Source organism: Dermacentor albipictus, chromosome 7 (assembly GCF_038994185.2).
Source record: "Dermacentor albipictus isolate Rhodes 1998 colony chromosome 7, USDA_Dalb.pri_finalv2, whole genome shotgun sequence".
NCBI lineage: Eukaryota > Metazoa > Arthropoda > Arachnida > Ixodida > Ixodidae > Dermacentor > Dermacentor albipictus.
In genome coordinates this window covers 77,076,560-77,104,024 of record NC_091827.1, presented here as the reverse complement: position 1 = coordinate 77,104,024, position 27,465 = coordinate 77,076,560, and the positions used below count along the sequence as shown (strand labels likewise).

The 27,465-nt window shown below is 43.1% G+C and overlaps 2 protein-coding genes across 5 annotated transcripts in view; one reads left to right on the top strand and one right to left on the bottom strand.

Annotated features, from left to right (window-relative positions):
* Nucleotides 1–14,504, bottom strand: part of tw (Protein O-mannosyl-transferase 2) — a 40,871-nt gene extending 26,367 nt beyond the window's left edge. Inside the window, exons 1-6 of one of the 3 annotated variants that reach the window (XM_065428322.2) lie at nt 14,311–14,504; nt 12,846–12,930; nt 11,028–11,132; nt 8,604–8,712; nt 6,174–6,282; nt 2,183–2,248 (exon numbers count right to left, since the gene is read on the bottom strand). In XM_065428322.2, coding sequence (XP_065284394.1) covers nt 2,183–2,248; nt 6,174–6,282; nt 8,604–8,712; nt 11,028–11,132; nt 12,846–12,930; nt 14,311–14,504 — 668 coding nt within the window. The other 2 variants (XM_065428323.1, XM_070522391.1) reach the window with 2 other exon arrangements.
* Nucleotides 14,505–14,769: 265 nt separating this feature from the next.
* LOC135899076 (maleylacetoacetate isomerase-like) lies at nt 14,770–24,619 on the top strand. Of its 2 annotated transcripts, none has more exons than XM_065428324.1 (7): nt 14,770–14,909; nt 15,522–15,573; nt 15,692–15,759; nt 17,286–17,366; nt 18,291–18,368; nt 20,545–20,671; nt 23,718–24,619. In XM_065428324.1, exons 1-7 carry the CDS (start codon nt 14,895–14,897, stop codon nt 23,951–23,953), a joined length of 657 nt encoding a protein of 218 aa, XP_065284396.1. In that variant the 5' UTR covers nt 14,770–14,894; the 3' UTR covers nt 23,954–24,619. The 2 variants fall into 2 exon arrangements, with proteins under 2 accessions (XP_065284396.1, XP_065284397.1); XM_065428325.2 differs by lacking the exon at nt 14,770–14,909 and adding an exon at nt 15,154–15,387.
* The last annotated feature ends 2,846 nt before the right edge of the window (nt 24,620–27,465 follow it).

The window sequence follows — 27,465 nt, the reverse complement described above, 5'->3', positions numbered from 1 at the left end:
AACTTTAGACTTCCCGAAATCGACTTTAGACTTCTCCGAGTGGTCTGTAAATGAACTTCCTCGCACAATTATAATGCACAGGGATGCTATGGTGGCAGCAGGCTGAGGCTGCTGAGGGCTTGCATTTTGGTTGTGTCATACTGTGTCATTTGTGCAGATGATTACTCTGCATGGACGAGCATCGAGGTGAAATTTTCGTTATCTTTCACACAAACTTAAAGGGACACTAAACGAAAATATTAACTAGAGCTAGACTTGAACAATAAGGCTTCCGTAACAACGAATGCACCATTCTTAGCGAGAAAATGACAAAACGAAATTCAAGGGGCACTTATCCCTACGTGGATGAATACGAAAGCATCGCTACCACCGTAGGATGTTTAAACATTATGCCACAACGCAAGGTTGTGGGTTCAACTCCCACCAATGATCGAGGGTCTGACTCCCAACAAAGATCGCAAGTTTGAGTGCCTTAACGAACTCTATCTTAATTACCTTAACCTTAATTAACACCAATGGCCGTGGGGTTGACTCCCACGAAAAATCATGGGATCACCATCGATGGTCACGCCAATGTCGATCACTACACCAAATTTTCCACTTCATAACCCATATAACGCTTCCGCATTAATAGAAAATCAGGGCCACGCCAGCTATTTTGGACTATGGTACTGCTCATGCGATGTCAGCTGTGGCTGATTCCCAGAGGGCAGCAGGCAGTGAGGTCACATGGAGATTACGTCATCTCGTCTATTCAAACTGAGGAGCAGAAGTGTTACCTTGGGCAGCAGTTTTCTGTGCAACAGTCATGTATTGGCACACAGCAAACAATGATAAACTCTTTGACGAATAATCTATCAATACTACTCAGCTTACTAGATTTTTTAGTGCCCCTTTAGGAAAATATTGGCTCCATAAAAAGCCTATGCTGTTTTTACTGCTAGCAATAATTAGGTTAGGCAAAATATGCCCGGCTGTGCAGGGAAAGAAAAGTTGACAAATGTTAGGGCAAAACATTCTAACCACTTCGTAAAACATTGCACTGTAGCAGCTTGTAGAGCTGCTCTTAGTTATGATTACAATTATGTATGGCAGACAGGTCGTGGCCTCAGTCAGAGTTTAAATGAGCATGAATAGTTGTTAGTGGCAGAAGGCTATTCAATATTTTGTTGCATTGTCACAAGCGCTGTTGTGCTCCCAACTTTAAAAATAGTGAGGTTCTATACTGACAAAGAAATTAAGAAATGCCTCTTATGGTCAAGGATTGCCTTGTGGAGGTAGCCACGGTTTAGTGGAGCCGCACAGCCATGATGGTGATTGTCTCAGGAAGTGGCACATGGATGCCACTGGTGAGGCCATTGCAGAAAAAATTCCATTTTGCGGTCTCAATTGTTCGACATAACACATGGCACTATTGCTAGCCAAGTTTACCAATAAAGAAGCATGAATTTGCCTTCCTCCAGATCACTTTATGTCCTCCCAGTGATAAATGAAAACCAGGTTTGAAAGCCATGCCTTGCCGTATTGTAGACACTGGAAGTGACATAGCCATCATGTTTAAAATGTCATTCACTGGAAAGAAGTGCAGACAAAGGCCAATTTCCCTTGAGGAACTGTGAAAGTAACCGGGCAAAGTGTTTTGCAGTAAAACCTCGGTGATATGATCCCAGCTGGTACGAATCTGTACTATTCCCGGGCCGAAGTATCCTGCATACTATGAGCCACATTTCGGATATTTCAAACGTTTACGCATGTTGGCATACGTGATACGAATGAGCGCATTGTGACCACCAGCAGTAAAGTGGTGAGGAGGCCACAATTCACAAAGAGAGCGAAGCAGCTGAGCCTTTTTCACTACTGCCAACCGCACCATAACTGTTTTTTGGTGATATGAATTTCGGGTGACACAAACATTTTACACTATCCCTTGAAATTCGTAACACCGAGCTTTTACTGTATTGAACTGTCAAGCCCATAAAATGCCATCTTCGTGCAAAATTTTAGCAAGAACACAGTAGCAGTATGTGCAAAACGTGATTATAAAAAAAAAAGCGACAGCAAAAGACCAAATCATTTTCTGTCATAGCAGTACAGGTACAGCACTTCTTCCTGTAAAACATGCATAATGTAATTGCATTTGACCATGGACGCAGTGAAAACGACTACACAACAATGCACTCACCTTATGGCACAGGATAAAAAAATGCCCGAGACCACAAGCCAGGTCCACCACATTCTGGAAAATGGCCTGGGAAGGAAGCAGAAAAAGATTTGAACTGGCTGTCTCGAGACAAGGCAGTTAAAAGAACCATGCAAAACGACTACTGCATTTGCCTCGGAATGCAAATCCTCACATACGTTTCATTGCGACAAGGTTGCAACTGTCTTCCATGGTTCAACAGAAGCACAATGGGCCCTGCCGTCGGTGACTCATGACTACACTACCACTCATGACTACACTAACCCCTATTCATTTCAGTCATGAGTTTGACTGCAAGTGATTGACAAAGGGTGTGGGTGGACGTAAGTAAGAATGCAAGCAAGGGTGAGCATACATTAGCATGAGTGAATGCAGGCAAGTGAGAGTTGATGTGAGCATGAACACCGGTGTATGCCAGTGAGGGAAAGCAGGTGTAAGTATAGACGGGAGTGAGTAGTGCCGAGCGTGAGTGGACGTGAGCAAGAATGGGTGCCAGTTAGCGTAAACAGAAACGAGTGTGAGCAAGGGCGAGTGAAGGCTTGTTTGAGTAGGTGCGAGTAGGAATATGAGTGCAGATGAGTGCGAGTTGACATAAGTCTGAGTGGGAGAGAGTGCGTATCCCTAAAAAAAAAAAAAATATTGGCAAGCGAGTGCGAGCGAGTGTCAACATACTCCAATGACCAATTTATTGGCCCTACAGTATCACACCCTGTACTATCAAGCAAATCTGACAACTTATGAATGCAAGCAGCATGCTTCTGAATCAATTTAATCATGGGCCAATGGATGGCCAGCACAGCGTATGGTAAGCTGGTTATGGCTTGTTTGCCATGATCCCCTGACAGGATTCACCATACATTTTTCCTGGATTTGGGCTTCAGTTTGTTTGTTTGTTTTTCTGGCTAAATACAGAAACTCTGCCTATATTCTCGTTTCCTTGAATATTTCTGTTTAGTGCCAAAATTTAAGCATGCAGCCTCGGAACACACTAACTAGATGGGAAAAACAAAATGCACAAAACCTGACATTGCTGGGTTTCTTTCCCTAAATTTTGCTTGAGTGCTTCCCGTTCTGAATCAACATGCCCAAAATTTGCCAATGCACAGAAAAATACACAATAAACAAATTTGCAACCCTGTTTTTTTCATTTAAGAGCTTTCCACTAGATATCAAATGGCAGACACATTTAAATATGTCACCTAAGAGCAGCTACCACGACTGACACAATGAACAATGATGCCGAGCACTTACTGACAATCTCTTTTACCAATCTACTGAGCCAATGAATCTTTTTAATTTACCAATGCCTTGAACACACTCATCAACATTTTAATATACGTACGAACATATTAGAAACAAAGCACATTGTTATTATGAACGAGTTGGATTTTGCTATAAACTGTTCAGATCGAATTTTTTGCTTGTTTTGAGCTATTCTTGGACTACATAGGTTGGCATACTCACTCACAAGTACACTGACTCATACATGCTTCACACTCAATTTTTCAGGCACGTGATAAGGAATTTACTGAGTGACAACGACGGTGAGTGAACGTGAGCATGAACGGGATTAATTGCTGATGAACTTTAGTGGACACGAGTATGAACAGGGGTCATTGCCGCTTAGCATGTGTATGAACTCAAGTTAGTGACTGTGAGTTTGAGTGCACGTGATTTTAAACATGAGTGACTGTCATTGAGTGTGAGTGGTAGCCACTGTGAGTGGTAGCCACTGTGAGTGCTAGCGAATGTTGGTGAGCATGAGTACGAATGTGAGCAAGTACCAATGAATGTAAGTGAGTGCCCGTGAGTATGAGTGAGGGTGCGCCTATTATGCCAACCTATACTTGGACATGCTGTGCCGTTTGTTGGGGCTAGCTTCCAAATGCCTATTGGCTTGTTCACCTGACTTTATCGAGCTATGCCTAGCTTTGTTTCATGTCAGGCCGAGTACTGCTGTCATGCATAGTACTGCTTTTCTGGCTTTGCATAGCATGCTTTTTTTATTGTCAAAATAAAAAAGGCAGACAGTATCATTCATGCTAGCAGCCTACTTAAAGATGCAAACATGTCAAATATGCACATACACAACATACGCATTCATCCAGGAGCAGCAAGCAGCTGCTCATGGGAACCTCTATTCCAGACCTCTAAAATATCCCACTGAAATGCCAGCTCTCCATTACATGATCATTCACCTTGTCCAAACCGATCGTTCATTGGCCAAGATCAGTCACTTTGGCTGACAATTACAGCAGAATTTCATTTATACAATCCAATATACAATTTTCCAGCACCAATGTTCACAATATAGAAAGAAAAAAAAATGACTCAATACAGTTATGCTTTCTTTTTTACCAGTTTGTACATTCTCGGAAAACGATCTTTCGGCACCAACTTTCAGTACATTGCCAAACTGTGATGATGTGACAAGCTTTCTGATCACTAGATCCCGTGTATACAAGAAAAGGTGCAAGGCCTGTACATTTGAGAACAATCGCTGGCATGCACTTAGTTTCCTATTCCAGTTTGGTACCAGCAAATCCCCTCCTGGGTTGTGACAAGCCGCATTCACAGCTATTGCCACCAAACCTGTTGCGATAAGCATCTTCACTTACCTGTTTCACAGTGCGGCGGGCACAGTGCAGTTGGAAGCGTGTTGCATGCTTTTAATGGGCGATAACCTAAATGCACCACCATTCCCTGCTCCAAGGTATCCCACCTGCCACGCCATCGTGTGTGACTCTCGCTCAGCCATCACTAACTTCAGCAAAACCGTATTCCTCCCCAAGCTCTTCGCATCCTCTGCCAGACACCACACTCTAAAGACAACATGATCTCCCTGACACAGATCCCAGCCCATGCGGGCCCTGCCCACTCACACCTCCCCAATCTCAACGAGGTCACCCACTCCATTGCACGAGGCCTAGTCCACTGCACCGGAGTCACTGGAGACGAGTTGGACACCAGGGACAACCTGACCACTTATAACTATCTCGTTAAGGCCTTTTACCTCAGTCGCTGAACTTCCCCCCCCCCCTCACCCCAAGTTCAGCCAGGCGCAGGCTACCACCCTGTGTATGCTACAAACAAACACGTACCCTTCACCTGCCCGCCTCCACCTTATATTTCCAGACGTCTACACTACCCACAACTGCCGGTGCTGTGGCATTCACCCGGCTACGCTTCCGCATATGCTGTGGGAGTGCCCAGCACAGTACACACAGACTAACACCACGACTCTCTCGTCGAGGTTGCATGACGCTCTGCGGAGCTCTGCCCTCGACAACCAAACCTCGACGTCTTCTCAAGCCCTTGACATCCCCTCATGGGAGGCTTAGGCCCAGCCATCATAAAGTGCTGATTCTACAATAAAAGTTTATCCCCCCCCCCTCCCTGCTGCAAGCGGCACAAAATGAGTGTCACGTTTCATTCTGGTGGCATCGCAGGCATCATAATCCTCTGTCCCCCACCAACTTGATTTCATTTCAGTTTTCTGTCGCTGTCTTAAACCCTATGCAATAGGAAAATGACAATGTGCATCTCAGGTTGGTTGGGCCTTACCAGCTTGACGCACATTGGTGCAACAATGATTTGCACCAAGTAGGTATATCAGAACTATCGTCAAAATGCCCTGCTTTAAAAAACTGCTGACACAGGCTGACTTTGAGGGAGCGGAAACGTAAACTTGGCAAAGCTGCAAAAATGAAAATGCGCGTCTTGGGCCACTCGCACCCTACCAGCTAGTGCACATCGATTTACGCAGCACTTTGCGTTACGTAGATCTCAACTACAGTTGGATCTGTCAAGCTTGCTAGTGGCTTAAGATCATACGTTTTCTCATTAGGTTATTTCTTGCATATTTTTTTTTTTCAAAATGTATGAACGAGGTTCTACTGTAGATCTATACTAAACCTAACAGGTGGCAGAGAACACAACTTGACGATGCAACTGCAATGATAGGCAAACGAACCTGTCCTTCTGTGCCTTGAAGACAACGATGCTCATGAAGGCACCAACGATGAAAAACATGAGAATGGGGTCCAGCAGAATGTACTGTGACAGTGTCACCAGTCCAACATCTGTCAATGTAGAGCAGAAAGAATGAACAAATTCAGCAAGCTTGGCATGGTGTACAGAGCACATGACAAAAAGACAATGAACTAAATCAGCTACATTACGACATCAAAATGTGGCCTGAGTAACTCAGAACACACGAAATGCGCATGGGACAAACAGGAAATCTTTCCATAATGCACAAATGCTGGTAGCCTACTATGCAGCTTGAACTAAGCCCTAGAAAAACAATGCAATAGTACTGGACACATGACAACAGTATCTAAATAAAAATGTGGGCCATAATTACATAAGTTATCACAAGTGATTATCAGAGGCATTGTGCAACTTCTGGTCAATAATAACTGCCAACAAGATGATGGCCATAGTAGTATAATACTAGTTAGTAAGTGCACGCATCTATGTTTGAGAACCATGCTGGCCTAGACTGCATAGAGAAACTGAATAATTGATTGGGTTTAACAACCCCCAAAACACAGTGCCTATGACAGACGCCATAGTGGAACGTTCCAGAATAACTTTGAACACCTTTAATGAGTATGCAATGCTTGACACACAAAAATTTTTTGCGTTCTGTCCCCATTGTAGTGCAGCTGCAAAGGTTGGGAATCACAGGAAAATCCACAGCCACAGTCATTAAGGCCAAGTGGGAAAGAGCTCAAATTATGTAAGTTAATGTAACTTGTAAATGCGAGAGCATTTCCTTTGGCTACCTTACTCCACTTTCGTCAGCCTATGTGGCCTCAATACGATAAGTGCGTAGAAAGAATTACGACAATCTGGGCCCTACAAGGAATCAAACCTGGGCCTATAGTGCGATAAGTGCAAACCTATCCATAGTGCCATGCCAATAGTTGAGAAGGGACGCATAATAAATGCAACAGCAAAGTGAAAGAGCACCACCGCCATCATGCTAAAACAATATAACAACATGCATGTGCTGCTCATGTGTGGAGGACTAGAAGGTTTCCAGAGACACACAGTGCGTTTGGCTGCAAAAGCGATGAAGTGGACGCACCGTCATGCTGTGCTCGATTGGCTAGAATGAAAGTTGAACAGAGCATGTCTGATGTGTGAATGCTTGCACAAGTTAGGCAGTCATCGTGAACAAGTTGTGTGCCACACAGCAGTATATCACAGTATGGTGTGTGGCTTTAGCAAAATGACTACAGCAAAATGAATCACGGCCCATCTGCAAGCGTTGCCCTAAGGTGCTTTTACTGAAGATATGCGAACAAGCTTTGAAGTCCACCTCATTATGCTAGGCACAGTGATATCCCTCTAGAGTCAGATTTTGTAACCTCTTTGCCTTTTCCCCTCTTTCTCATGGTACACCCTTACCACCCTTCATCTCTAGCATCTACACACCACTGTATCCTGCCTTTGCCAGCATCAAACACTCAGCAGGATTGTCACTGGAACACAGATAGTTGCATGCTGTTTTCTCAAGGATCAGATAACTATTGTGATTGAAAAAATAACCGTTGGATATAGTCAACACGAAAGAGTCAGTAGAGAATATGACATAACTTTTGTTTCTGATAACTAAGCAAACCTAAGATGTCATAAAGGAAGAGCAAATATATCTTGTTTGACTGCACCGGTGTTCTTCGACATATATATATATATATATATATATATATAGATAAATTAGAAGAAAGGGGGTTAACCGAGGGGCCCGATATTTATTAGTCATATCATGAGAAGCCAACAAACACTCACACAAAGGACAACATAGGGGAAATTACTTGTGCTTAATAAATTAAATAAAGGAACGATAAATTAGTGGAAATTACGCGGATGAAAAAACAACTTGCCGCAGCTGGGAGCCGAACCCACAACCTTCGCATTTCGCGTGCGATGCTCTACCAATTGAGCTACTGCGGCGGCGTTTCGGCTCCCACCTGCGGCAAGTTGTTTTTTCATCCACTTTAATTTCCACTAATTTATCGTTTCTTTATTTCATTTATTAAGCACAAGTAATTTCCCCTATGTTGTCCTTGGTGTAAGTGTTTGTTGGCTTCTCATGATATATATATATATATATATATATATATATATATACACACACACACACATATATATATATATATATATATATATATATATATATATATATATATATATATATATATATATATATATATATATATATATATATATATATATATATATATATATATATATATATGTATGTATATATATATATATATATATAGATAGATAGATAGATAGATAGATAGATAGATAGATAGATAGATAGATAGATAGATAGATAGATAGATAGATAGATAGATAGATAGATAAGATTCTCAAATCTACTCACCAAAGATCACCAGCGATGAGGCTAGGACAGCAGCAGGCAGGGAATGCGAGAGCTCCCACACAATCACAAAGCAGAAGGGAGGCACCATGCTCCCCAGCAAGGCACAGAGCTGGCGTGGAACAGGAACACAGTGGTATAAATGCTAATTTAAATGGTGATGTGGCAGCGTAAATGTTTATCTAAGATTATTAAGGGTGTGCAAATATTCGAAATCGTAAAAAGAAAAGTATTTGTTTCTATTTGTGACACCGAACAACGCTACAAATTCTCAAGCATGACAGACCGATCCAAGTTACGACTGTTCCGAGTGATTTCGCTGCAGGAGAGCCACGGTTGTTGTGCAGTGGCATTGGTTCCTGAAGAATGCATGGTGCAGATAACTTATGCTGATTAATTTTCACTCACTTAATAAGAATGCCCTGTTTTGGGCAGCCTATATGAATATTTATCGTCTCGTTTGAGCAAAATCATTTTATTATTTGGCCAGGCTGATCACATTTGCATACCTCTAAAACAATGTCCGCTGATGTAATATCACACTTCTCTCATTCAAAAAACATAACAATCTATGTACATCTGGCGACTTGCTGTTCCCTTGCATCATTACTGCCATTGTCATGGTGCTTCAGCTCACTGAAAGCAGTTCTTTCTCGTTTACAAGCACCTTAATTGACTGGGTTTGCAACGAAATTATATGCACATATCAAATAAACAAATAACCTTCTTTACATTTGTTACGTTTCTTTTATCAAACAGACTTCAAACTTTAAAGTTCACTTTATTTGAAATGCGAAACTATATTCAATATTCGAGCTCTCTTTTTTTAACATTTGTATTCGATCCAGAAATTTCACTATTCATACACACATAAAGATTATTGTTCCTCAAGCCTGCAAATAAAGCTAACATAATGGAGCTGCTGAAATGCAGCTTAGAAGTGTGTACTATTAGAATTATTTACTAAATTTGGGGATTTTATGTGCCAAAACCCCGATATGATTACAAAGCACGCCATAGTGGGGAGCTCCGGATTAATTTCGACCTGAGCACTGCGGCCAGGATTTGATCCCGTGCCTTCAGGCTTCGCAGAGCCTTCGAGTTTAGCAGCCAAAGCCACAACATCATCATGGTGGGTAGTAAGTATTATATCAGGGGTGGCCAGTAGTGATGCAGAACTATCAACAAAGTGACTACCGGTGACATCTACAGTTCCATTCATTATCTTTAACTATCAAAAGTTTTTAAAACTATTTTTAACTCTCGGCAGTTTAACTAAACTACCGATAGTGCAAAAATGACTGCCGATAGTGTTATACGGCAGTTCACTAATGCTTGCTATTGACAGTGCGATCGATAGTTGCGCAATTGTTGGCAACTTTATTTATGCACGCTGAGCGCATGCATTTTCACAATGCTTACTTGGCAATTGGATTTATTTTGTTCCACTGTCGAAATCACAAAGATGGCTATATTACTATATTCCATACTGAAGATTAACCACTGCTGCACCAAACCAACAAAACTAGTTGACATTACAATATTTACTGGTCTCAAAATGCAGTGAAATGTTTTTCCAAAACATTAACACACATTTATAATGGCTTTCTTTCCACTTTAACTGAACAGTTAGACATGCAACATAATCCTGTGTCAGTCAGGCATTCTGGTGGTGTAAATCTTTTTCCTCCTCAGTCTGAAATTACCTGCCCAGCTATTGAGAACAGACATTCTGCCAGTACTGACATTGCTGGGAAGCACAAGTATACCAATAGCCACTTCAGAAAGTGGCATTATGAAGCTTGAGCTTGACGTCTATACCATCCATAACTTTTAGAACTTTGTTTTGCTATCGATAGTTCAATTGCAAGTCACCTCAAATCTGGTGTGGCCAGATTTACTGTGACCTAGCATGAAATGGGCACACAGTATTTAGCACATAGGCTACAGTTCCCATCACATAAGCTTCTCACAGAATCTGGCGAACAGTAACAACCAAGCATTTGTCATAGGTATTCCTTGCTTTCTTTTCAAGCCTTCTGTAGAGTACTAGTGTTGGCAATGCACTGCTATTTCTCTGTTATTATTTACACAAAAGGCAATCACAGTTTAGGTATTTGACATATATATCCAGAGTGCACTATGTGCGAATTGATCACAACGAAATTGAATTATTGCATCAAGCAGCAACTTGCAGAAGACTTGCGACTACATGTCTTCAGGACGAGACAACAGTAGACAAACAGCTGAGGCTGTAGTAGTGTAACGCAATATGAACGTAAATTGGTTCAATGAAATGCTAGAAAACTAGCCTCAATGTGAGTGGCTACAAAGAGGTTTCAATCATATTTTGTTTCCAATCAATCCCATATCTGCACAGAGGAGGTGCAGAAGCAGAGATCTGAAAAGCTAGCAAGAATCACTCACGACACGCATTCCAGCGTAGTTGTGATCCTCGTACTTGTCTCCCGGCTTCCCAAAAGGGAACGTTCCATTGTACCCCGTCAGCTTGCCGGCAAGTGCAATGAGCATCTTGAATATTGAGAAGACCATGCAGAAATCATTAGTTGGCTCATCTGGTTCCTCCTAAATATTTCTCTGCTACAGATTCAATAGAGTGACACCTAGGCCTCTCACAAAGAATTAAGCAACACATACAATAACTCCTTGTAACTTATTCTCCCACATGGTTCTGACCTCCTGGGTGGCATTGCAAATAAAGAAGTTTTGTTTGTTTAAATGTGGCCATTACACCAGCTAGCTCAACTAAGTGGGACTACACTGACACTGCCCATTGTGCCCTGTCCCTATTCTGCATTCGAACCTAAGCCGCATGGCTTTGAATAAGTCTGGGCTTTCACACAATGTGGCAACTATATTTTCGCCATGTGGGTTTCAACCTCAACTGACCCCCACAGATTAATGCTGGACATATGCTCCCTGTTAGCTCAAACTCAAACTGTGAGTTTAAGACCTGTAATCAGGCCTCCAGATTAATTTTGATCAGTTGGGGTTCTATAATGTGCACCCACACCACAGTGCAAGAGCGTTTTCGTACTTCGCCCCTATCGGAATGCGGTTGCTAAAACCAGAAATCAAACCTGTGATTTCGTGACCACTGCTACAGCAGCTGAACACCGTGGCCACAGAACCATCGTAGCAGGTCAGTCCAAATTTCTGCTAAAACCATTAAGGAGTCGTGGTTTCGCCCTCCATGTAACTGTATCTCACTGTTTGTGCTGCATGCCAAGCTGACATTTCTGACACAGACCCAAATGGATAAATGATGTTATAGGGGTCGAGACTAGTCATTCGTGATGTGTTGCTCATAGCTAGTGGCATGGAGGAAGTTTAGTCTTCCTGTATGGCCCTGCACTGCTGCAACTGACTGCGCAGGTTTGTCTGTTTTGACCAGTTTTCGCTGAGCTTCTGTGAGAGGTTCCAGACATCTCTGAAGATCTGCTGTCCTGGAGACTGAGGTAGAAATGACAGATTCACCCGTGGCGAATAGGTGCCACACATACTAAGCTCTCAGAGGTGTCAATGCAGTTGTTAAATAAGAACTTTTTTTTTGTACACAGCAGGCAACACTACGAAGGCTAGAGAGACTTCTCTGACTGCTTGCATTCGCTACCAAAACCAGCATGTCCTATATGAAATAAATATATGGGTATGCATCACGTAATTAGATAAAGCACTAAATCTCATACTTTAATGTTGAAAAATTTTATTTCATTACACGGAAGGCATCGCAGATCTGATCCTATTTACCACTGAACAAGCGAGTGGGAAGATCGCAAGTGCAGTCTGTGTTCGTGACCAAAGCCTAGTATTTCACATACTGGAAGCACGAAGGCACACAAATAATATGTGATTTGAAATAACCTTACATCCAGAAGTCATAGTTGTAATGTATGAAGTAGCTGTTTCATAGAAAGAGTCGTAGATCAAAAGGAACTGCGCAGCAAAACGTGTAGAATGAGACTTCTGTAACTGCACTACTTGCGTGGCTACTGCAGCATTGCCTGCTAAGTACGAAAGGTTACAGACTTCGCAAACGACTGTCAGCACATCCTGAAGTTCATGGTCTCGGTGTGATGAAAAACGCGGCAGAAAGAGGCAAAAAAACTGAGTACAACCGTTACAGCACAAGCTCAAAAGAAGAAGAGGAAAAATGAACAGAAGAAGTGGAGTGTATCACTGGTACACTCTCAGAATGTTTTTATGTGTCAATTAAGTCCCCACCTTGCCCAAGGGAGGGTGGACGTCAAAGAAGAATGTCCGGTTGATGTACCAGCTGCCCATCTTGCCAAAGTGGGTTTCATCCCAGCTGTAACGACATGAAACAGATGGTTGCACATTTTGTTCATGCTCTTTAATGTTTTTCAAGAACTCCAACTTAATATAGTCACATGGCAGTTCTTCTCTCCCCTCACATAACTGATTGGATAGGTTTGGAACAATACATGGATAATTCCGCACACAAGTGGCTGGAGTCCCCATGTGCATACAATTTCAACTAAGGTTTGCATGTTTAAACTGTTATGACTCATCTTGTCATGAGCATGCGACATAGTTGTTTCATATTTTTCAGACTCTATGCAGTATTTTAAAAAAGAATCTATTGGAGAAAGCACTGTAATATTATGAAGGCAGATTACTTATAATGAAAGAAACAGATGTCACATGCTTAAGAGACCCTAATGTACCTAAATAATAATGCTGCACTAACTCTTCAATAGATCATGTTAGGGCAGATGAAGCAATTGTGAAATGGAAGCAGGTCAATACCCAAGACATGTTATAGACAATATTCCAAAACCGGCACCAGTTACTGGCCATTACTAAAGTGTGTCGTGCAATAGACTGGGAAACTCATGTAGTTTCAACACACAGTGCATAAACAAATTAAAGCTGAATACAATTGGCATACGTTTTGACAGTGCCACCCCCATATCTCAAAACTGGTAGTGGTACTAGCTGCATTATGACTATGGACATATGCTAGCACTGCATGGCTTCAATTTTGCAATTGAAACATGTGATCCTAAAGTAAGTTATTACCTTTAACTAATGCAATTCTGTTAACTAATAGCTATTTCTGATTTATTATGTAACGAATCTCTGCCTCTTCGAGCAATCCGGTTGTAGTGGCCGTGGGCTTAATAAATAATAATAATAATAATAATAATAATAATAATAATAATAATAATAATAATAATAATAATAATAAAAAGAAGAATGGAGGGAGAGGGTACTATATTACAACAGAACAAGTAAGCTAGGCTATCTACGATTAACAGCGCAATACATGCCTGACGCGGTAAAAACTGGACAACTAGCAGTCGACGCACCGAGCAACGCACATAACTAAACGATTGTCACATGTTTCCGTTCACATCTCCGATATTTTACAGTGCTCGCAAACGCCGGCACCTATCTTTTTTTCGCACAAGGTTTCAGAATGTCAGTCGGCGCTGCGAGGAGCAGCTCAGCAGATCTATGCCCGTGACAGCCTCGCACGTGTGAAGTTTCTCTCACAGCCGTCGCAAGCGCGCTGACGTCCACCGGGCGCAGCGAGCACGCCCAAATATGCTGTAGTGAGAACGCTCTTCAGTTTGTGCACAGCTTGATCCCACGGACCACACTGACGCGCAGGGTCCGTATAATCATGCGACCCATCATGTGCGAAACCATCGGCGGCGCTCACCAAACATGATCGGGTTCGGTGATCTTGTAGAGGCGCGTGCCCAGGGAAAGGATCACGATCACGAAAAAGACGGTCCTAAGGTGGTCGCGTGCTAGGTCGTCGAAGTAGCCCGATGTAGACCTGCGACGGTCGCCGACGCCGCTGGGCTCTGCGGACGCGGCGTCCGCCTTTTTCTTAGCCGTTTTGGCCGTCATCGTGTGTCCTACGTGGGCATGCCGTCCCTCCAGGTCATGACAGTCCCCTTCGCAACGACGACGCGGCGTCCACGCGCACTGGGAAAGAAGAAACGGTGGCGAGCACGAAGAATCATGAATGCAGTTGCAGAGGCAGCACCCGTGAACCGGTTTCGCGTGTGCTACGGCCAACGGTACCGAGAGTGGCGAGTGGAAGGTTGTTTCGATTTGTGGACGCCGCCATCTTCGCTTGCTTCGAGTGCCGCCGGTGTCGCCATCTCTCTCGAAGCAACTGAAGTTGCGATTCCCGCCGGTCCCGTCGGCGCGGGAATAACAGCTGATTACTTGGACTGCAAGTTGTGCGACTGTTGAGACGCAGCTGCAAGTTTATTGGCGTTAAGAGCAAGCAGAATGGCTGCATTGAAGGTGCGCTGCTTTATTCCTTTTTTTGTACGTTTGTCTTAGTGCTAGTTTTGATGTCAACGTTTTAAACGTGAGTGTCTCGCGGTGTCATAAGTCTCAAATAAGTTTGTCATGAGATAAACTAGAGTGTTTGATTAGTTAAGTTGTCGCTCGTTCGAAGTCGATCGCCCTTATATGCAAGGCCAAAGCCCACGAGAAAACACACAGAACATCCTGTAATCTCCCCGGGACCGCAGAACGCTACGGAAGAAGCTCGGAGAGGGGGGCGGGGAGGAGCTGTTGGACTTCTTTTCCTGGCACGCTGTTAAGCAAGCCATGCCCGAGGCTGTCTTAGCAGCCGGGCAGATCGTTTTTCTCCTCTGATTAGCGCTGCTCGTGTCGAGAACTTTCTCCTCGCCGAGCAGGTCCACGTCGGTGCCGTCACGCGGAGGCTAGTTGTGAACTTGTGCGCGCCGTGCTTACTGCATCGATGACTTCTAAGGTCTGGAGCTCATTTTTGCACTTTGTGAAACATATAATCGTTGCTTAGCCATGTAGAATTGTAGGCTAGAAATGAATCCATCCAGCACTGAGCATTTATGGTTGATACATTTGCGACTGTCCATGTCTTTTCAGCCTGTCCTCTACTCCTACTTCAGGAGCTCTTGTGCCTACAGGGTTCGCATCGGTATGTACCGCTTGCACGCTCTCCAGCAAGCATTCTCGTCCAGTCTATGTTCAGAGCTGTCACGTTTTCTGCGTGCGGAATGTAACTGTAGAATAATACCGTCCCTCTAATTCCCCAGCCCTGGCATGGAAAAACGTCGACTACGAGTACAAAGCTGTCAACCTGATCAAGGATGGCGGCGAGCAGGTAAGCAGTGCTTCATGTTATCAGGGCTGGGGCCTCGGAACGTGTTGCTATATGTAGCATTGATGTGCACACAAGACGTTAGATGGTGTTATTCTCGAGTCCTAATTTCTAAGAAAATGTGGGAGTACATCACAATGCAGGGTATGCCTTGCTTATGTACAGGTGCAGAAGCTTTTGCAACACAGGAGCAAAAAAAAAAAAAGAGAGAGAGAAAGAAAAGTGGGCTTTCAGAAGTGCCCCAGCCTGGCAATAATGACTAAAAATGAATTACAGTTGCTATTATGACCAGAAAAATACTGTTAAGTTAGATTTGTAAATTACACTTTTGGGACACCAAAAAACATATCTGTCTTACCATGTGCAGAGAATGGGCAAGTGAGAAAATGTGCAAGAAACAATGTTGGGTGGGGGTGGCGACACCACCTTGAAGGTGCCACACTGGCTGTCTGTGTCATCATGTCACGTGGGCTGAGGAGAGCGTGTGCTCAGGGTTTAATGTTTGATGGATAAAATTTGCATTCTAACGGAAACCAAGGACTCAACATAGTGATTCTTGAGAACTTTGTACAAGTGAATATATAGTTGATCCCCCTTATAACGATTATTATGGTTGCGCACAGTGCATTCGTTATAGCCGAGCATTCATAATCACTGGACATGCAAGAATAAACCAACAGACTGGAAATTTCTTTTTGTTGTTTTACTTAGTTTCTTCATTGCTGACCCAACAATTGGGCACAGCTCCAGTGGCCAAAGTTGCCATGGTAGATGCTACATACGGATGGGCATAAGAAAAGAGCTCAAATTTTACAAAGAATGCTGACTGCATTGAAAAGGAAACAAACTAAAGGATTCAATAGCACAGTAGAAGTTTCTTGATCATCTACTCTGCTTCCAATAAATGTCAAGTCCCGAGAGTTCTTGGTGCTTCCCCAAAGCTTAGTCGGCATCACACACAGCTTAAGAAAAAACTTAACGAAGTTATGCCTGAAAAGATTGCAGTAAAGAGGCATAACATTGCCCTGCTTTCGCTAATGCACTTGTCTAGTACAACTTCTACCATTGTGATATAATCATAATTTTAGCAGGCAACCAACAGAGCCTCTTCCCAATTCCTAAGCTAAATTTTCATTTTTCCTCAAAAGCCAGTAATGGAACACTCTCTCCTTTTCATATCTTTTTTTCTCTGCATCATAAGAAAGCCCATTTGAAACACAGAAGCATCAGATGCCCATTCTAGCACTTGGTAGTTGCACGTAACACGGTCGACATTCAACATGCTAGTTGCACACATGCCTGTTGGTTCAAAATCCACCTGTAATGATATCAAGTTGACAAGCTGCCTGGCGAAAAAGAAATTGGCCTAGCATTAATGGGAAAAGTCCACCGGCTATTGCCAAGCTGTACGAAGCGAGCAAAATGTTCTCAGTATTTGGTGACCGCTCTCTAGGAAAGTGTGCACATTTTCTTTTGGTGGATCTTTCAAATGCGTAGATGTAATTCTGTGTCCCCTTATTACCACACAGCACGCTGCCGAGTACGTCAAAGTGAACCCAATGGAGCAAGTACCGGCCCTGGAACATAATGGCGAGACATTCACACAGAGTGTAAGTGGTGCAGTTTGTGCTCCCGTCGCTTTCCATTGTATCTTTGTTATGTTCAGAAAGTGGAGGCCATAGGCAGCGGCTGTACTTAATACGCAGAATGCAAGCTTGGGAGCCTGTAGAGGCAAATCTGTGGGAAAATATGCTTTCTAAAGAAGGCAAGGGCCTGAGTTGCATGATCATCGGTAGTTTATGTTTTCTGTACTGAAGTAACTTTGTTATATTGATTTTCAAGCAGGCCAAGTCGGAAGGACAAGACACACTGTAAAAAAAAAATCTGAGGAGTGAGCAAATAGTCAAATGTGATTGAGTATAGTCGAGGTGGTTGGGGTACGGGCACTTGGACCTAAGTGAATAAATGTAGTATGTAGTGCAGCAATGTTCTCGTGAATGACATGTTTAACACTACAGAGATGAAACACAGAGAGAAACAAGCATGACGATACTGACACTTTGTGTCTGTTTCATCTTTATGTAATGATAAACAAGGTTCTTAATTCCGATATTCTTGTGAGTCGGTGGAGAAAAATACACCAGCTTAGCTAACTGTTTAGCTCCTCCATCCTGGCAGAAAAAGAAGAGATCTACGTGGTCTTGCTCAGAAAAAACGAAGCTGATAATCATGATATCTCTTTAGATTATACAGGCTGCATGTGTGTGCACTGCGCATTGCAGTTATGCATTGTGGCTGCCTTGACTAGAATGGTTAAGCTAAAATAGAGAATAGTACGCCATGTGATCATTTTTTCTTTTACTCTTCAAGAGGCGTATCTTACAATTTTTCTGTAGTGTGCAATAGTTTTCTAACTGCAAGCAAACAACATTAAGCCTCCCTTACTAATCATGACTGCTGGCCAATAATCTGTCTTCTAATACACAAAACTTATGGCTTATGCAATTTTTCTGTTCTCTTGTTCTGTACGGCAGCTGGCCATCATAGAGTACCTAGAGGAGAAATACCCCGAGCCGAGATTGCTGCCCAAAGAACCAGCACAACGGGCCAAGGTATCAGCATGTTTTGATCTCTGCACTTTGCAAGTGATATTTTACCTCATCTCTGTTTGAGTAATAATTCAGCTGCACAACACTGTAAAGTTTTGACTACTCTGGTTACCTCAAGTGTGAAACAACTAAGTGGTACTCTCTTTTTCCAGACAGCCAGATTTTCTTTACTGATGTGAAACTTAGTGTTAGCTATTGCAGCTACACTGAATTCAAAGAGAGAAACATGGATAATGTGAGGCCACAGCCCAGGGCAAGCTTGCGTTCTCATGCCAGGAAACCTTTCACTCGCAACTCTTTCGAAGTCGTGATGAATTTCTGCATTTGGATGGGCGTAAAATGCAGAAATGCCGCGTGCCATGCATTGGGTGCATGTTAAAGAACCGCAGCTGGTCAAAATTAATCTGGAGCTACAGCGTGCCTCATTATCAGATCGTGGTTTTAACGCGTAAAAACCTCAGAATTTAATTATTTTGAAGTAACAAAAGGTGTTTTTCAGCATAGTGGTGAAGGATGGGGGCCACTGTTCATTTGCTTCAAAATAATTTTTTTGATGTCGCAAGTGATGCGCACTTCAAGTTTAAGGGGCTGGAACTGGTAAGTAATGCACGTGAACATAATAAACTGAACCCAGCAGGAAACTCAAAAGTTCAGTGCATGGACGGAGTGGGATAAAGAAACAGAAAATAAGTTACACTGAGCAAAGACTGCAGTTGCGGAAGAGACTGAAACTTCCGAGCCTATCAGAAGAAGCATTCTGTAGATTACAAATGGGACACACGCACGCATCTTTTCACTGGAGAAGCTCCACCAATTAGCAAAAAATGCTGAGAGTAACCAATTGTTCTGCACATTTTAATTTAATGGCCTTTTTCTAATTGTGGAATAGTACGTTGTTTTGAATGCATTTTTACGTACATATACCTTCTCACCCTGTCCTATGTCTATCAGAAGAAGCAATGTTTTCTATTGAAACTGTTTTAAAGTACTTTGTAGAAGTTAGTTTTTTTTAGTCATGGGGGGTCATTTACCACCAAATTCACCAGCGTTATCTTCACAGGTGACGAAGCATTGTAATGACATTGCTTTAGCGTGGCTTTACACACTGATATTTTACATTTACGCCCTTGTGTATCCATTATCCTAAATCAGCATATGTGTAGGGTGCCTTTTTGTCATGTCAAATTAGAATCATTGTCATGGCACTTGGCCTGAGATGGCCTTGTGCCAATTAACCTCGTTAATGTAATCGGTTCAGTGCAAATGAGCCAGCTAGTGGTTTAACTGGTAGAGTGGTATGCACCTGGCAGTCTTTTCATCTGCCCTTGGTACACAGTGTGTACAAGACATGCATCCTGGACTGCAGTGCTGAGCCAACTGTTTCTTCAAAAGTACAGTTTAGTCAGATCGCTATTCACTGAAAGGACATGTGAAACCAAACAGTTGTTCAACGGTACTGGTACTCTCTCTTGATTATAGATGCCTGTCGTTTCTTGCCTCTTTTATTCTCGGTTGCTGATTGTATACATCATGCTTTCTCGATCATTCTAAAGCCATTGAAGTGTGATGTATTGGGTAATATCTGTGTAATTTAGCATATTATGTTAGACTTGCTAGAATAAATACGATATATGAATAAAATACAGCTATAGTAAGCTGAGTGTAATGTTCTACATGAAAATGCATGATTGTTATTTCAATCCCAGATCAGAATGTTTTTCCATCATATTGCTTTGTACCTAAGCATGACAAATGAATTAATGAATATGATAAGCTCAGTTTCTGGTTGATAAATATTGTTCAGAAAAAGCAACTGGGGGATGCAGCAGGTTCATAGACCTAGATGTCAGAAAATGTGAAAACAACAAAATGTTTACACCAGCATGAAGGGTCTTGAAGTTGCATATTTTCCCCCCATATTGCTCTCCCACTTTGCTATGAACATACAGCCATCAATATTAGTGGATCTTAAGCACCATTCATCATTTACATTCTAGTCTGTAATTTCGTGCAATTTTTCTTGCTGCTTCACATGTTGAGCAGCTTAGAAAGACCAGGTACTGCTAATGGCAATTCTATTGTTTCTTGCATTAATATTTGTGAATAATATTTACTATGAGCTTTTTTTTTTCTGCTGTATTAACATATCTAAAATGCACTTGTTTCTTGATTGCCTTAGGTGCGAGCCATTGCAGAAATAATTGCATCCGGGATTCAGCCACTGCAGAATCTGAATGTTCTGCAACGACTGGATGAGTCCAAAAGAAGCGAGTGGGCTGCCCACTTTATTACCAAAGGCTTCAAGGGTAAGTTACCATGTTCGGCATGTGTTATTACATGCGTGAAATTAAACATCAGCAGCCCAGCTTACAGAGCTATTAGAAGGTGTACTCAGAAGTGACCAGCACGCTGTTGTATTGTCGGCTGTGGTTTGCCACTATAGAAGGACCGACTGATCGCAAACAGTATTTTAATGCAAAGATCCATTTTTACTTCAATTTATTATTTGTTATTCATGTTATACTGCTTTGAAGGTACAATAAAGAGAAGTATGCATTAAGCTGTATTAGTCAAATATAGTCCCCAACAGAAGAGGAAGCTTAGCAAGCCATAAAGGGTGCAGTAACAAAAGGTACATAATTTAGCAAGGTAAAGCTGTAGGCCAGTTGGTGAGATATTGTGAATAAAACTGCTACTGACACAGAACAGAGGGAGACGACGCCGGGCGGTACTTGCAACTGAATTTTTATTGAAAAACAGCATGACTTTTATAGAAGATGGCACGTGTAACCCGACAACCAATAGTAACTGGCATGAAGAAAGACTTTTCCTATTCCAAAACAAGCTGAATACAAGAAAAGACTTTCAAATCTGTGATGCCGTGTTTATGTGTGGGTGCTAAGGTTTCGGCGTAGAATAAAAAAGAAAAGAGTTCGGCCTTCAGTGTCTCTGCTGTAAGTGAACCATTTTCTTGAAAATGAATGATAGAGTTTTGAAAGCATACTTATACAATGAGCGTTTTTAACATGTAGCCCTTCTATGGAGTCATTTAGCTGGTAACAAAACGAATACCTATCAGCAAAGAGCACAAATTCCTAGGTGTCATACTTGACTACAGACTCACTTTCGTCCCCCACATTAAATATCTTAAAGAAAAATGTCTGAAAACAATGAACATAATGAAACTTCTATCCCAGACTACATGGGGTAGTGACAGAAAGTGTTTAATGAATATCTATAAGAGCCTAATTCAATCACGACTAGACTATGGTGCCGTGATCTATCATTCTGCAGCCCCCAGCGCGCTAAAGATGCTAGATCCGGTCCACCATCTAGGAATCCAACTGGCCACTGGCGCTTTCAGAACGAGTCCCATACAAAGTTTATATGTAGAATCAAATGAGTGGTCACTTCATCTGCAGAGAACATGCATCAGCCAAACATATTTTCTGAATGTCCACTCAAATCCACAACATCCCTGTTTTAATATCATTAATGACATGACATATGCTACACTCTTTCCCAATCGTCCTTCCATAAGACAGCCTTTCTCGCTGCGTGTGAGGGAGCTTAGTGAAGAAATGCACGTTCCACTCCCCTAATGCATCCAGCCAAGCTGCTGCCTCCGTGGGAGTGGCAGCTCATACAATGTGATATATCTTTTGTGGAAGTCACAAAGCATGCTCCAGAGATTGAAATCCAAATGCACTTCCGGGAACTCCAGTACAAATACTCCTGCACTGAGTTCTACACAGATGCATCGAAGTCACGCGACGGGGTGTCCTATGCAGCCGTCGGTCCATCTTTCTCGGAATCCGATTTACTGCATCCGGAAACTAGTATCTTCACGGCTGAGGCCTACGCAATACTGTCGACCGTGAAGCATATAAGGAAATCAAAACTCAAAAAATCAATTATATATACGGACCCCCTAAGTGTTGTGAAGTCTTTGATATCGTTCTGTAAGCACAAAAATCCTATAATCATTGAACTCTATTCCGCCCTAAGTAAAGCATATGTATCTAACCAGCATGTGATAATAAGCTGGGTGCCTGGACATAGGGGCATCCAGGGTAACGTGTTAGTGGACCAAATGGCCACATCAATTGCATCACACACTGTTAATTCTACCGCTACAGTCCCTGTCGCAGACCTGAAGCCTTTCTTAAGAAGGAAACTGCGAAACTACTGGCAGCGCTTGTGGGACCTGGAAACAAATAATAAGCTGCATGTAATAAAGCCACAATTAGGTTTCTGGCCTCCTGTAACAAAATCACGCCGGACAGATGTCCTATTCTGTCGTCTAAGAATAGGACACACTTTTGGCACGCATAACTTTTTACTTACTGGAAATGAGCCCCCAACCTGTGGGAGATGCGGGGAGAGGCTGACCGTCCTCCATGTCCTCCTGGAGTGTCGGAAAGCCGAATCTGACAGAAAGAAACATTTTCCATTAGCATACCGTCAGCACATTCCCCTTCATCCTGTAATGTTACTCGGCCCAGAACCACTCTTTGACACTAACGCAGTCCTAGACTTCCTGAAAGATGTTGTGTTACATGTAATTAGCCCTATACGTTCATAGCGTCTCCTCTCTCCAGAGGATGCCGCTTTGATAGCTATTTTGTATAGCACATGCCTCTCGGCCCTTGCGTTTCAAGGGCTCTGGCGAGGCAGTAGTGCTCTTAGACAATTTTAGTCTCTCGCATATTTTATATAATGCATCATTCTTTTTAATGTATTTTAGTGATCGTAGTACATGTCTTTATTCATTGCCATAATTTTATTACGGGTAATTTTTATGCAATTTACACAAACTCTTTTAGGCCCCTCTACAGCCAAGTCACATTAAATTCACAGAGCCCATCGGACCACGACATATTCATTACCACTAGCATGGCGCTCTTTGGCCATAACTGGCCCTTGCGCCATTAAACCTCAAACATCATCATCATCATCAAAGACTTTTCCTATTCCAAAACAAGTTGAATACAAGAAAAGACTTTCAAATCTGTGATGCCGTGTTTATGTGTGGGTGCTAAGGTTTCGGCGTAGAATAAAAAAGAAAAGAGTTCGGCCTTCAGTGTCTCTGCTGTAAGTGAACCATTTTCTTGAAAATGAATGATAGAGTTTGGAAAGCATATTTATACAATGAGCGTTTTTAACATGTAGCCCTTCTATGGAGTCATTTAGCTGGTAACAAAACCGAGGATAGAAATGTTGATTGCTTAACGTGATGCAATCCTCTTATCAAAGCTTTGCATTTTACTGTAGCAAGTATTGATGTTTGCATTTTCATTGGTGAGGTTTGTGCATCTTCGTGCAATTGTTTGTTACCATACCTTGATGCAGCTCTGGAAGCTACTGTCTCCAAGACAGCCGGGAAGTACTGTGTTGGAGATGAAGTGACCATTGCAGACGCCTGCTTGGTGCCTCAAGTGTACAATGCCAACAGGTTCAAAATCGACATGAGCCAATTCCCCACGCTGTCCCGAGTTAGCACTGCTCTGGAGAGCTTGCCCGCCTTCAAGGCCGCCCATCCCTCTTGTCAACCAGACACACCTCCGGAACTGCGGGAAGCGAAATGAATATACTAAACACATTTTAAAGGGCCCCTTTAAGTAAAACACGTTATGGGGTTAGTTGGTGCATAGCTTTCAATATACAGACAGGACAGCGCCTTGTCCTGTCTGTATTTCTTCTTGTGTGCCGTCACTTTTGGCGCTTAATCTATTGGAAGGCTCCTTTAAAGTCGGGAGAGCAGCTCATTCCCTTATACTGTTGCCTTTGCAGCAGTTCCCCACCTTCCCTATTTCATTTGTTTCTATTCCTTCTGTCTACTGCTACATCCTCTAGATTCTCGTGGTAGATTGCTGCAGAGGTGGCACTTTACATCTTTGAGTTTATAACCAAAACTTGCAACAATGCCTGGTATGGAGCCCCATGACACATTTGAATGTGCCTTACCACCGTATTAAGAAATGCATCTTAACTGAAAAGCCCATGCTTGATCTAAATGACTCCTGGCTTGTACGTGCCCAAGACTCTTATTGCATTTCCTTCGGTGCGTTTACAACAGGTGCCATTTTGATTAAGTGGAACATGGACTTTGAAGTTAAGGCACATTTCTGAATACGATGCATACTCTTGTATCTTGTACGTTTAATTTTCAAAGATCGACATTTTTTTAAATTTAAATGACATGTTCGACTTTCTGTAAGGTTTTCATAGAATAAATATATTTTTTTGATCAATGTGTGTATTCTAAATTCTGGCCTATGCATGTGATCAATAGCTGACCCAGTTCACCGACACGGTTTAAACCAACACAGTTTGCCAGCATTGAATGGCCTTGTGTAATACCAAAGTACCTTGGCATTCTATTGGATCCGCATAAATCAAGTGCACGTTATTGGAGAGGTATACCAACCCCAAAGCATTGTGCTCAGATTATCGTTGGCCAACTGCTGCTCTTTAATGTGCACACAATGCACTGTACACGAGCGTTTTCGCATTCCATTTTCATCGGCATGCGGCTGCCGCTGCCGGGATCTGTAACCTCGGCAGCGTAATGCCATATCTACTGTGCTGCCGATATTCCCGCGGCACTTAGCTGACACAATTATAGGGTGAAAAATGGACAAACGGTCGGCACAGCCATGTACGCACGTCGAAGTTTCAGGTGATGTTGGTACATTGAACGCTATAGTTTAGCACACTTGTGTAAGTTATGGTTGGAACTGTACACGTAGACATGCTGCTTCCATCAGCACGCAGCGCTTGGTCGGTATGCCGAATTCTGTGAAGGAACGTGGGAAAACAACACAAGGGTCACAAGCATGTGGTGGGGCAGGCGACCAGGTGCTAGACCGTGCCAGCTATGCGTCTAGCTGAAAACCAGCGTCACATGAATGCAACACCGCGTTGTCGGCTCTATGCTAGTCCTCTATTTGGCAGGACAGCAGTCATGTTCAGCAAGTGGAGGGGTTCGAAAAGAAAGCTTCGCTTTGAAACGCAATACATTCCTGTTTTGCCAGCGAGTCATATTTTGGTTTTCACAATATTCAAGTTAAGGCCCTTTTGTAACAGCGATGAGAGAAATACTCAACGTTAACGTCGAAACACAGTATACAGCGCGGTCATCACATTGTGCAAATTTCCTTTAAAAGACTGCCGCCAGCAATGAAGTAGGGCTTCGGGATAGCTGAAAAAATTTTAACGATCAAGAAGTAGGGGCTCTTGTAGAGACGTTTGAGTAACGAAGCTAGTGGCCCTGTACAAAGATATTTCAGTCGTCATTGATGTAAACACGACAATATCTATCAAAGAGAAAGCTGTGCAGGAGAGCGAAATATCAAGTGTGAACAGTAAAGCTCGTAACATGATTCATAAGCAGTGCGTGGCTATCCACAGCAAAAGCTTTGCTAATGTCGTAGAACGTGATCATGGTGACGACTTGAGCCCTCTGATCGAAATAGTGGCGCGGAGATCTGGGTCACGAAAATCTCGAGATTCGTGACTGCTAGGTCGTCGAAGAAAGTCCATGCAGATTCGGAATCCAAAAAACGGTTCACACTAAAAAACACCATGTTACGAAGAGCAAGCTGAAGACTCCTTTAAAGGAGCACCGTGATATTTCTGACTTGTCATTTCCTGTGTTAATGAAGGTCCAAGCTAGACCTTGAAACCCCCAAGTAACTACTGGAAAGAAGTTTCGGTTTCCGTTACCAGGACGTCCGTGCGTCGTCACGTAATGACACAAATAATGGCCACTTGGGAGCTGGAATTCGTGCGTGACATTTTGCCACTCGTTCTGTTGTCAGCTGTGCCGCTATAGTCATTGCGCGGCCCAATGTAACAGCGTGGCGTACGACTCCATGGGCGAGTGGTAAAGCGTCACAATGTTTTGCTACCACCTTATGAGAGACGAAAGTGAAGCAAAGCTGTTCGTAGAAAAAGCCTACTAGCAAATTATTTAAGTCACTCTGGGGTTTCCCAATATTTCTTCTAAGTTTCCGAGGTCCATACCTTCGTTTAACAAAGCGCGAAAAAATTGGCAGTCTTGTCCGAATGGTGAAATATTACCAACGATAGCAAGGTTTAGCGTACGTTGCGCGTGTGGCCATCGCATGGTGATCTAACAATAGGCGGGTGCAACATATGTCGACGCGACGCAGCATGTAAGGCAATGCTGGGCCGAAGGAACAGCGCCTAGCTCTGCTACCAGGCGTCCCACAACGCTGGCGTCATGAGTACACGGTGTTGCAGGCGTCGGGCGTTCGTGCAGACGACGTAAATGCGTCTCGAGCGTCCATATAATTGCTATCACAATAGAAATGACATTAGACGGTCAGTACTCCTAAATTGCTGGATTTAACGCCGCGAAGCTTTGCTTGTGAGGAATGCCGTAGCGGGGGACTCCAGATTAATTTTGTGCATCTGGGGTTCTTTAACGTGAAAATATTTTTTTGAAATCCTGTCCCCAAGGAAATGCGCCCGACGTTGCTAGAAACTGATTCCGCGACCTTGTGCCCAGCAGCGCAGTGTCATAGCCATTGCGTCACCATGGCAGAAATCGGACGACAGTCTGAGACATCTGTACTACACGCAGACTTGAAAACAAGGAAAATGCGAGGGGTTCACCACGTGTATGGAGATACATGTATACCTCAGTGCTGGAGAAAATATGTCGGCATAATTGAGCTAATTAAATGGCGGAGACAACGCCATCCGGGCTGCGCGGAGGTGGGCGATTTCAATATTACTTCGGCCGTCACATAAGAAGATTGCCATTGTTAACAGTTGTTTGAACACCGTGCAAATTCCATCCAAGACCACGGACCAAGAAACCAACCAAGACCCAGCTACGATGGTTCGCCACCGAAGAAGAAGACTTCAAGCTCTAGTTCTATCCAACGGCAGATCCTCGCAGCCGCTCCAGGACCCGCTCGCCGTCACAGAGCCGAGCTTGGTCCAGGCAGCCGGGCCCGAGAAAATGATCGACACAGGCACGTGTCGATCGACACAGGGGGGGGCCCGGGGGGGGGCCCGCCCCCCCCCCGAAATTAAGTGACATACCCCCCCCCCCTCGCCACCCACG